This window comes from Mesocricetus auratus, unplaced genomic scaffold (assembly GCF_017639785.1).
Source record: "Mesocricetus auratus isolate SY011 unplaced genomic scaffold, BCM_Maur_2.0 Super-Scaffold_100003, whole genome shotgun sequence".
Taxonomy (NCBI): domain Eukaryota; kingdom Metazoa; phylum Chordata; class Mammalia; order Rodentia; family Cricetidae; genus Mesocricetus; species Mesocricetus auratus.
The window spans coordinates 97,759,991-97,771,780 of NW_024429188.1; the positions used below are offsets into that span (position 1 = coordinate 97,759,991).

Here is an 11,790-nt window from a genome sequence, read left to right on the forward strand (position 1 = left end):
ACAGCAAAAGCAACAACAACAATAAAAGAAAATGTGCTTTCAGTTCTCTTGGGCAAATACTGATGTATGGAATTGGCAGGTACTCTGGTAATTTTATGTTTAATGTTTTGAGGAGATAGCAAATTGTTTACCATGTTTGTGTTCCATTTTATATATTTGTCAGCAGTGGAAGGGTTCCAATTTCCTCACATCTTTACCAATACTTACTATTTTACTTCAAAAGCACTACAGCCATCCCAGTAGGTGTAAAAGAAATGGCATGCCATTGTGGGTTTTTTTCTAGACAGGGATTCTCTGTGTAGCCATGGCTGTCCTGGAACAAGCTCTGTAGACCAAGCTGGTCTCAAATTTAGAGATCCACCTGCCTCTGCTTCCCAAGTGCTGGGATTAAAGGCATGAGCCACCACTACCTGACTGTCATTATGTATGGTTTTGATGTACATTTTTCTAATGACTGAATTCTTTATGATTTTCAAGTATGTGTGGGTTATTTCCTCACTCACTTCATGGTATCTTTTAAATTTCAAGTTTTTAATTATGGTGGAGTCCGACTCAATGTGTTTTATCTATTTTTCTTTTGTCTCTTGTGCTTTAGGTGTTATGAATGGTTTTATTTGTAGTACAGCATGTAGATTGGGGATTATAAACATCCTAGTGTTAGTCACTGATTTGAAAGGATGAACTATACATTTCTGAGTTTATTTTTTCTGGCAATTTCCACCACTGACCAATTTTTGTTCACTTTAAGATATATGCCACTCATAGTATTTCTCAGGTGTCTGGTATCACTTTGGTTTTGTAGGGTGTGGTCCCAACTGCTCAGCGTGCTGCCATCGTTGTGGGGGTAGAGCTGCCAGTTTATGATATTACCAAGAAGCACCTGATACTGTCAGGAATGCTGGGAGACACCATTTTAACACACTTTGTGTAAGTGAGCTATGTTTGATTCATTCTCTGTGTTCAACAGATTGAACATAAAAAGCCTGTTTTACTGATATCCTCAGGTGATTTATAGCTGATATGCATGGCCTTAATACTTGTCTCCTATGGACAATATTTAAAGCCTTCTGAATATTTTATACTTTTAAATTAATTGCTATTTATTAATTATATAAAATAGTGGGTTATATTCTGGAATTTCCTATTTTTCTCATTATTTGATTAGTGTATATTCATTAAAGATTATGTGTTTCAGTATGATATTTTCTTATATGTGTATTATATAATAACACAACATGCTCATATAACATGCATATGAAGTACTTTGATTATATTTTCCCCCACCCATTACCCACACTTACCCTCAGATGCTGTGGACACCTGGCCCGTTTGGGAGCTGTGCATAGTATAGAGATCTACTAAATGTTTGTATGATACTGTTTTGTTTTGTTTTTTCAAGACAGGGTTTCTCTGTATAATAGCCCTGGCTGTCCTAGAACCAGCTCTATAGACCAGGATGGCCTCAAACTCAGAGATCCTCCTGCTTCTGCCTCCTGGGATTAAAGATGTGTAACGCCATCACCTGGCTTGTATGCTATTCTTAGATAGCTTGTAGTTTATTTACTTTCTCTCTTTAGAGGAAAAGTCTCATATGTAGTGCTATATTACTTATGATTTATTAAAGCTTGACTGAGGGTTCAGAAAAGCATAGTCAGCCTCGAACTATAGAGATCAGGCAGTGGTGATACACACCTTTAGTTCTAGCAGCCAGAAGCTAGGGGATGGTAGTGCACACCTTTAATCCTAGGACTCAGGATTAAGAGGTAGATGGATTTCAGTCAAAGGCCACCCAGATCTACGTAAGATTGAGTCAGTCTAAAAGAGCATTATAGCTCACACCTTTAATTCCAGCACCAATGGGGTATAAAAGAAGGAGCAAGTAGTATGACACATTTATTCTCCAGCCACACTGAAAATAGGAACATTCATTCCTTATCCGTGCTGACGAGAGGCAACAGTCAGAGGCTTGGTGAGAGCTCATGGAGACAGGATCAGCCCTTTCAGTTTGAGGTAGAGTTAAGAAGCTAGTGACGAGCTGCTTTGCTTTTCTGAATCCTTAGTCAAGCTTTAATACATCATAAATAATATATCACTACATTCACATATCTCATACTGGCCCAGATTCACTGTGTTTCAAGGATTACTTTGAATTTCTGATTCTCCTGTCTTTACCTCCAGAGTGCTAGGATTACAGATGTGCAGTGTGTTACAGATGTGCACCTGTTTCTGCGGTGCTAGGGATCGATGCCAGGGCATCATGCTTGCTCGGCAAATACTGTGAAGTGAGCTGCAGCCCCAGTTTCATCAACCTGTATTTCTCATAAGCACATTGCTTTTCTTGCCCCTCCCTTATCAGAAGGGAGATTTCCTCTCAGTGGGACACAGGATAAAAGGATCAAATTTTGTAGAGTTTCTGAAGCGAAACGGTTTTTGACGAGGACTATTTCTGCTCTCATCTTACATTTTGTTTGTCATATAACCTCTATGATATTCTGCTACTTAAATGTATTTGGCATATGATGCTGTGCTCATAAAATTTTATGTAAGATTTCAATGGTACAGGACACCTCCTGCTTAGGGATGTTGTTAGGTCTATGGACTATCTCCTCTATAAAAGAGACCTAGTTTTAGAAGGAAAATGAAAGGGATAACCTTTTATTAGGAAGGATTTTCTTTCTCTTTAGATTATAATGAAGGGTTAGGGTTTTGTCTAATGGATCTGAGTAATTACACCTTTTGCATTTGGCCTAAATTCTGTTTAAGTGGGAAAGTGGTGGAAGTGGGGATAATCTACCTTCTTAAATTAGTTTTCACCTTTAGTTCTAGCTTTACCTGTGGTTTGGCTGGGGCTCTGGCATCTAACCCAGTTGACGTGGTAAGGACACGAATGATGAATCAGAGGGCAATAGTGGGACATGTGGACCTCTACAAGGGCACTTTGGATGGCATTTTAAAGGTATGTATACTGTGGATTTGGGTTACAGTTTCTGTTTTTCTTGATGTTTGGGATCTTTTTCAGTCTTTATTCTTCTTGCTGCATATTCTGTACTTTAAACAACCATTATGTGTATTTTTAGTAGCCTTTGAGAATGATTCAAAGGCAAATAACCTGTCTCCTAGGCAATTTGCTAATGCATAGTACTTCTTAATATTATTCCAATTTGAATGCTTCAAAATACAGGATACCTATATTAACAACACTATGTAGAATTATTTTTTTTGGTTTTTACGAGACAGGGTTTCTCTGTATTGTTTTGGAGGCTGTCGGTCCAGCCTGGCCTCGAAGTCACAGAGATCCGCCTGCCTCTGCCTCCCAAGTGCTGGGATTAAAGGCGTGCGCCACCACCGCCCAGCTATTATGTAGAATTATTATTATCAAGATTTAATATATTCAGGGTCATGGAAGGGGAAGTTGACAAGGGAGCAGGAGGGATGAAAATGACATAAATGAGTACTTATATATGAAATTCTATTTTTAATTAGGAGGCTGGAGAGATAGCTCATCAAAGGCCTTGTGTTCAATACCCGGCACCCACATGATACCTCACAACTGGATAATGGCAGGAGATCCAACACCCTCTTCTGGCCTTCATAGACAGACAAAACACCTATACACATAAAATTTTAAAAATTGATAGGATTTACTATATCCCATATTTGCCAACCTCAAATAAGAGAGAGACTCTGTAGTACAAATCCTGGTACTTAAGAAACCTTAAAACCCAATACTTGATTTAAGTTCCAGGTTGTTCTGTTGATCACATTTTGCTTTGAGTATTTCTGTTGGGGCTGACTATCATAAATGTATATAGAGGTATTGGTTACATTACTGCTATAAAAACAAATTCAGGGACAAAATGTAAGGGGCCATATGGTTTTTCTGCTGTTATCAGTTTCATTGAACAAACAGCTACTTGTTATTTATGGGGCAATATTTTAATAGCTACAGGGAAATTATAGCTATTACTAAAGTACTGGCAGTTACAAATAGATAATCAATATAGCCTAATAAATACTAAAACTCAGAAATCTATGGTAGGGAATTATAGCCCATATTTGGGACATTTGAAATAAGTTCTCTGGAGATGTTAGTAAATTGAATAATAACTCAATCTGTTGGATATTTTATTGTATGACAGGAGCTGTTCTAATGAGATTTACATGCATTTAGTCATTTAATCCTCCTCATTACCCCATGAGATAGATATTGAAGCACTGAGGGATCACCTTCCTTAGAGTTTCACAGTTAGTATGCTGCAGTAAACTCAGACCTTTTGGCTTAAGGAAACCAACTCAGTCAACTCATAGCCTGGGTTATCGATAGTTTTAGAATTTCACAAGTGGTTGTGTGTTCATCCAAGGTTGAAGACCACTAATCTAAGGGGATAAGGGTGGGACAGTGAGTGGGACTTCTAAGTTGGACATGTTTCAGAATTACCTAAATTAATTCAGCATATCAGAAATGGGATCTGAGAATTTATGTTTCCTGGAATCTCCCAGGTAGTACTCATTCAGATGAGTCTTGGAACTGTTAGAGCATCATAATATTTTTGTGTGCGTGCATTTATATTCAACAAAACTTTAATGTTCCAAGAGATATGAGGGGTGGGATATAGAAGTGAACAAGGCAAACACTGTTCATCCCTATTTAAAGTTATATTGTAGTTGAGAGAGATAGGCAAATAATTTTAGATAGAAGTAAACACTATGAAGAAAATAACAGCATATTGAAATAGCAACTTGGTAGTCTGAATTCCTTCAGCTAAGGTGCGTAAGAAAAACTTGTGGATAATTTGGATGATGGGAAGGAGTTGGCCACATGAAAATCTTGAGAAAACCATTTCATAAAGAAAGAGAAGATTATAAAGGGCCTGATTTGAAATGAATTTGATATATTAGAGTTAAAATAAGTATTGTGTGCCTGAGTATGGTGAATGAATGAGAAAATAGTAGAGTGAAACTGTAGAATGGAATGGAGTCTAAATCATGTAGAAACCTGTAGACCGTTGCAGAGAATTTACAATTAGAATGAAAGCCACTTGAGAACTTTTAAGTAGGAAGGTAATATGTATGGTCTGATTTACAATTCTTAAAGATTGATTTTAGTTTGTAGGCGGAGATCTTAGATCATTTGGGATTTTATTGTTATTGAGACAATGATAATTAGATTATCTCTGTGGTCTCTTATCATTTAATTATATATTTTTAGGTTATCTGCATTTGGCTTTATTTTGAGTAATTTTCATAATTAAAACATGAATTTGGGCTTGACTCCTTCAGAATTTGCTGGCGGTCCATTGGTAGAATACATATTATCTGTGGCTGCCCATCAGTAGTGTTATTACTATATCATTATTTGTCTTCCCCATCTCAACTGGTGAATAAGGACTCCTATTCCTAGGTTCTTAATTTGCAGGATGAGGAAAAAAAGATATTTTTAAATCTGGCTGTGAGTATCATCTTATCAAAATGTGTTCATTTCTTAAAACAATGGTAAAATTCATTTCACTAATGAAAAAGCAGAAATGAATTTTTATATTTTTCAGTATCTGACAATACACCTAACATATTATCACTACTTAATAGATATTTGTCTATTATATAAACTACCTTTTGGCAGAATTTAGCATATGACATCAGCTTTTGACCTTTAGTCTGTCATCCAGTTCTTGAGACCATATGGTGCATATAGAGGCCTCCTACTATCTAAATCAGGGTACCACAATGCAAAGCAGTTCATGTTGTTCCCCACACATAGTCCTCAGAGCATTCATATGAAATTTACCATCAGGTCATAACAATTTTGAAAGTAGAAAATGGAGTCAGAGAAGGAAAGTGACTTTCTTTATTTTTTATTTTTTATTTTATTTATTTATTTATTTTGATTTTTACGAGACAGGGTTTCTCTGTATTGTTTTGGAGGCTGTTGTTCCAGCCTGGCCTCGAAGTCACAGAGATCCGCCTGCCTCTGCCTCCCGAGTGCTGGGATTAAAGGCATGCGCCACCACCGCCCGGGCGGAAAGTGACTTTCTTTAGTCCTTATTACCTTCCTTGGTTTTCTTCATCCCTTTTATCATTTCTGGATAACAATGTTTTAATATGCTAATATCTACCAATATCTGTCTGTCTATAACAATGTCTATTTGCTTGTCCACACTAGAACATACATTCTATAGGGGCACAGACTGTATAAGCTGTATACTGCTATGTAACAAATTACTCTAAAACTCAGGGTTTTAAAAGAACAGTTATTCTTTTCCAGTTTGGGGGGATCAGGTATTGAAAAGCATCCTTGTTGAATGATTCTAGAATAAGACTTCTTAAGAAGCTGTATGTCAGCCAGGGCTTCAGTCATCAAGGCTTGACTGGGGCTATCATATCTGCTTCAATGATGACTTGTCGGTGTTAGTTAAATGCTTCAGTTCCCTATGATGTAGACCTCTCTTCATGCTAAGATAGCTAGTTTCCTTCAGAATGAATAATTCAAGAAAGGAGGAGGAGTTAGATCAAATGCCTTTTATAACCTAGCAGTGTTCATTTCTGCTGTTCTTCCAGTGACTCACAATACTCCTGATATGTTATGATGTGAGGACTACATAAGTCATAAACGACTGGTGATAGGGTCCTTTAGGTGTGCTGTCACTTTATGTAACTATCTCTAGTTACTGCAGATATACTGCCCATGTAATTAGTATTCACAATTTCATCACATATACTCATATAATGTTCTTGGATCAATTATCCTGCATTATCCTCTCTTATTCCTGTCCCTCTCCCTCAAAACTCCCTTCTGCTACCCAACAACTCCTATTTCTTGTCTTTTTTGTTTGTTTGTGATGCACTACATTTAGTTAGGGTACGAAATGACAGACTCTAGAGATCCCCCATGGAGGGCCTTACCCTCCCTGGGGAATGGAATGGGGATTGGGTGGGGGAGCTGGGGAGGTTGGTGGGGGGGGAGCTGGCATGGAGGGGAGGGAGAGGGAGCTGGGAGTGACATGGGAAGCAAGCTCGTTTCTAATTTAAATATATGATAAAAAGTGTTTCAAAAAAAGAAGTATTTGTTGTGTATGTTGAATACTCAGTAAATAATTGTTGAATAATGATTTGATGGATTTAGAGTACAAATTATTTAGACTATAAAGTTTATCTTCAGAAAAGAGGACATTCATAATAGCCAAAGTTTATGTGGGCATGGAAAGTAGTTGTTAAATGTAAAAAGAAAGGGAAATTCACTATTTTTGGTTATATCTTTACCTCAGATGTGGAAACATGAGGGCTTTTTTGCCCTCTATAAAGGATTTTGGCCAAACTGGCTTCGACTTGGACCCTGGAACATCATTGTATCCTTTTAGAAATTGAGAATGGAAGCCAGTGCTTCAAAGTCCAAGGTAATTGTAGGTTGTGGGAAGATAATTTTGATTATTAAATCCTTAATAGGCAAGTAACAAACTCAAGCATCCCATTGGAAACCAGTGTGAATGGAACCAAGTGGAGAAACACTTTCCCGTGGGGGCAAATACACACTTAAAGGCACAGAAAAGATGTTCCAAATGTTCCTCTTTAAATCAAAATGTCTAGGATGACTCAGTGTGCAAAGGTGCTCGCCCCCATACTCGGTGACCTGAGTTTAGATGGAAGGAGAAATTGGCTCCTATAAGTTGTACTCTGAACTACACACACACACACACACACACACACACACACACACACACACACACACACACACACCATGGCAAGTGCATGCCCTCCCCAGCAAATAATAAACAAAAAGCCAAACAAATGTATAAGCAAATAAATGTAATAAAGTAAAACGTCTTGCACAGCTAGTCTTAAAAGGGCTATGAAGTTTTTAGCAACAGTGACAGAAGATGCTCATCGGAAATGCCATGCTGTTGGGGTCTAGATTTCTTAACATCTAACTAAGAGACCTAAATAGCTGGAAAATCCTAGCAGGACACAAAACATTCACAGAGTGAAAGAATCCACAGCCAAGTAGGACTCTTTATCGTGGGGACATTTTCTCTCCTTCAGCTGTGCTGGAGTGCCTCCTATGTATAGAGCCATGTGCGGGACACTGTGTGTGGTTCTGTGTGTTTGCATATGAACTCAGCAGGGTTGAAAAATAATTCCCTGTCCTTCTAGAATCTGTAGGCTGAACATAGAGAATATCTCTCTTTGGAATTGTGTTTGTTCTGTTTGCTTTTGAAAACTATATTATAATCTGTTTTCATTGTTCAGTGCACTGATCATAATAGATACATAGTAGGCACTCAACACATTTTATCTTAAGTTTATGAAGCCAGTCCCTTTTAGAATAAGTGCATTAATTTAAGAGAATGCAATGTATAATTTTCAAAACAAGTTTAACTTTCAATATGAACTCAGAAATCTTCCGTGACTCATTTTTCAGTTTTTTATTACATACGAGCAGCTCAAGAGGCTTCAAATCTAAGAACTGAAAATCTAAGCCCAGTCCTGCCACCCTTTCTACTGTTCTCCTGTGTGTTCCTAATGTATTTTGACAAAGTTGTATGTGTTTACAGAACCAGTGGTCTCCCAGGGGCGTCTGACTGAAGAGTAGTAGGATGACTTAAGGCTGTTTATGCATTTGTGTTACCTCTTCCCTAAGAGGAAGTATTAACATTGAGAGTGTGACCCCAGATTGGTGTCTTCTGTGAAGATGGATACTGATGGGTGACATTCAAAAGGGCCTTCTTTTCACATGTGGGTTAAATGTAGTTGGTTATCCCCAGACAGGCTACAGCAGATGGCTACCAACACAGTTACTGCTATGTATGCTAGAGACCTTGGTTATCATTAAAGTATTTATTGGCCGAATTGTTTTGACTTTGTGTTCATTTACTCTCTTTTTTCTTAACTATAAGTTGCATCTCTAGAAAGTGAAAAAGAGAAAGTGACTATGAAATCGAGACTAGACTCTTAAAATACATTTATGGGACTAGAATAAGTACATTGTGTTTTTGCAAGGTCATTTGTCAGCATAATGCCACCTGCTTTGAAACATCAGACCAGTGGTTCTTTCCAGAATATGAAACAAGTAAGCAAGTAGATCATTTGGAAGGTTCTACAGATAAAATGCTAACCAAGGTTTACAATATGGCCCTGTGCTCTGAGTTAAGGTCTTCATAATTATCCACTCGTGCATTTATTCACATGTTATGTGCTTTTTATTTCCTGGATGCTGGGGATATAAAGAATGAGTCTGTCTCTGTTTTTAATCTCATGTTATAGTAGAAACTGGTTTGAAAGTAAACCATAATAGTAGCTTCTAAGTACTATGAGAAGGATAATCAAAGACCTGCAGGAGGATGGAGGAGAAGAGCTTTACTTAGAGGCTTTGCCAAAGCTTCATAGTGGAGTTGACATTTAAGCTGAGTCAAAGGAAGAGTGGATGTTACCATTTGGATAAGGCCTTATACATCTTGACAAGTGTTTAACAACATACATCTGCCTTTAGAGAATCATAAAGAATGGTTTATTGCCCTAAAAATCCTCCTAGCCCTTAGCAACCAAGACTTTTACTGTCTCAATGGTAATGCCTTTTCCAGAGTAACATAATTGGAATTGTATAGTGTTCTTTTGCATGGGCTTCTTTCACTTAGTGATGTTAGTTTAAGTGTCCTCTATGTCTTTTAGAGATTTATTTATTTTTATTTTATGTACATGAGTGTTTTTCCTGCATTTATGTATATGTCCCACCTGTGTGCTCCTTGGAAGCCAAGAAAGGATGTTGGATCTCCTGGAACTGGAGTTACAGAAGATTGTGAACTGCCACATGGGTTCTGAGAACTGTAGCATCGTCTACAAGAGCAACAAGTGTTCTTGACCACTGAGCTGTCTCTTTGTCCCTGTTCTATATCTCTTAATGGCTGTATATCTCATTGTGGTTTAGTGCTATGTTAGATAACATTTTGCCACTGTGACAGAATATCAAAGAAATATAAAGGGGAAAAGCATTATTTTGGCTCATGGTTTGAGAAGTTTCAGTTCAATTAGGTGAAATGACCATACTTTGGGGACTGTGGCAGAAAACCATCATAGAAGAAAGCTATCAGCTTTGTAGTTTTCAGGAAGCAAGGAGAAAGAGATGAAGGGGCCTGTGTACCAATATAGCCTTCAAGGATGTACCTCCAATGACCTATGTCTGGCAATTAGGCCATACCTATCATTTCTCACTACATCCCAGTGGTACCATCAGCCAATGACCAATCCCTCAACACAGACCAATCATCTGTCCACAACAGTTTATCCATCCGCCTACTAAACGACATTTTGTTGTTTTCTAGTTTGCACAATAATAAAAGAGTGATAAACATTTGTGTGTAGGATTTTATATAGGTGTAACATTTCAGTTTGCTTATGAAAATGTCAGGGAGCCGAATTCAGAATGGTATGAGAATGTTTAATCGTACAAGAAGTTGCCAAGCTGTCTTCCATAGTGGCTGTGCAATTTTGCATTCCCAGCAGCAATGAACAAGAGTTACTGTGGCTCTACATCCTTTCTGGATTTGCTGGTGTCATCGTTTTCACAACTTCTGGTAGGTGTATAGTAGTTTCTCCTTGTTTGTTTGGTTATCATTTTAACAATTTGCATTTGGTATTTTGTAAACTTGTTTTCGAGACCTTAGTACATGAGTACCATATCTACCTTAGTACATGAGTACCATATCTACATCATTCCCACTCCTTCCCCTCACTCTGACTTCTCCTGTGCCCCCATTCATGGCCTCTTTATTACTTACATCCCTCAATAGCAATTTTAAGTGATTTCCTCTCTCCTAATGTCATTACCTTTCCTTGTGAAAATTTCTTACACTGTATCACAGTTTACAACTTTATATTTTATTTGTGTGACCATTCAACTAACATCCTTATTCCTGTTCAGACTGTAATCTCTGTAAAAAAAAAAAAAAGGAATTGCCAGGTGGTGGTGACGCACACCTTTAGTCCCAGCACTCAGGAGGCAAAGGCAGGCGGATCTCTGTGAGTTCGAGACCAACCTGGTCTAGAGTGAGTTCCAGGACAGCCAGGGCTGTTACACAGAGAAACCCTGTCTAGAAAAACAAAACAAAAAACAAACAAAATGGAAAGGAATTGTATTGACTGCTGGATTCTTTTTTTTCATATTTTTTATTTAACTGACTGCTGGATTCTTAATGTCTAGCAAAATTACACATGGCAAATATTTGTCAATTGAATGAGTGAATTTATCTGTAGCTAAAGTATCAGATAAAATACCTAAATATAGTGAAGGTTCAGAAGGTACTATAGTATGTATTAATTTAAAAATTGAATGATAGGCCGGGTGGTGGTGGCGCATGCCTTTAATCCCAGCACTCAGGAGGCAGAGGCAGGTGGATCTCTGTGAGTTCGAGGACGGGCTGGACCGACAGCCTCCAAAACAATACAGAGAAATGCTGTCTCATAAAAAAAAAGAATGACCAGACAAATGATTTATGATAAGGATTACTTCAAACTGGAGCCAATAGAAGGGGAAGTACTGCCATGGTTTTAAGTTCTGTCTATATACTGATGATTTCCAGATGGACATCTCCAGCCTCTGCCTTTCCCATGACCTGCATACTAGTTGTGTGTGTCTGTGTGTGTGTGTGTGTGTGCGTGTGTAAGAGAGAGAGATACTTCAATGATTTATTATGTGCTAGATACTGTTGTAAGTATAATGTATTTATAAAACGAATTCCTTAAAATCACCCTGTGAGGCAGGTACTAGTCTCATCTTTTCACATTAGAAATTGGCACATAGGA

General features: G+C 37.8%; 1 protein-coding gene across 8 annotated transcripts in view; it reads left to right on the plus strand.

The window, feature by feature from the left end:
• Slc25a14 (solute carrier family 25 member 14) overlaps positions 1-8,841 on the plus strand; it is a 39,678-nt gene extending 30,837 nt beyond the window's left edge. For 7 of the 8 annotated variants that reach the window (XM_040744594.1, XM_040744596.1, XM_040744597.1 and 4 more), the window contains 4 exons: positions 803-927; positions 2,821-2,956; positions 7,263-7,343; positions 8,414-8,841. In XM_040744594.1, the coding sequence (XP_040600528.1) occupies positions 803-927; positions 2,821-2,956; positions 7,263-7,343; positions 8,414-8,455 (384 nt within the window). In that variant the 3' untranslated portion in view covers positions 8,456-8,841. The other variant, XM_040744595.1, reaches the window with a different exon arrangement.
• Positions 8,842-11,790: the final 2,949 nt, after the last annotated feature.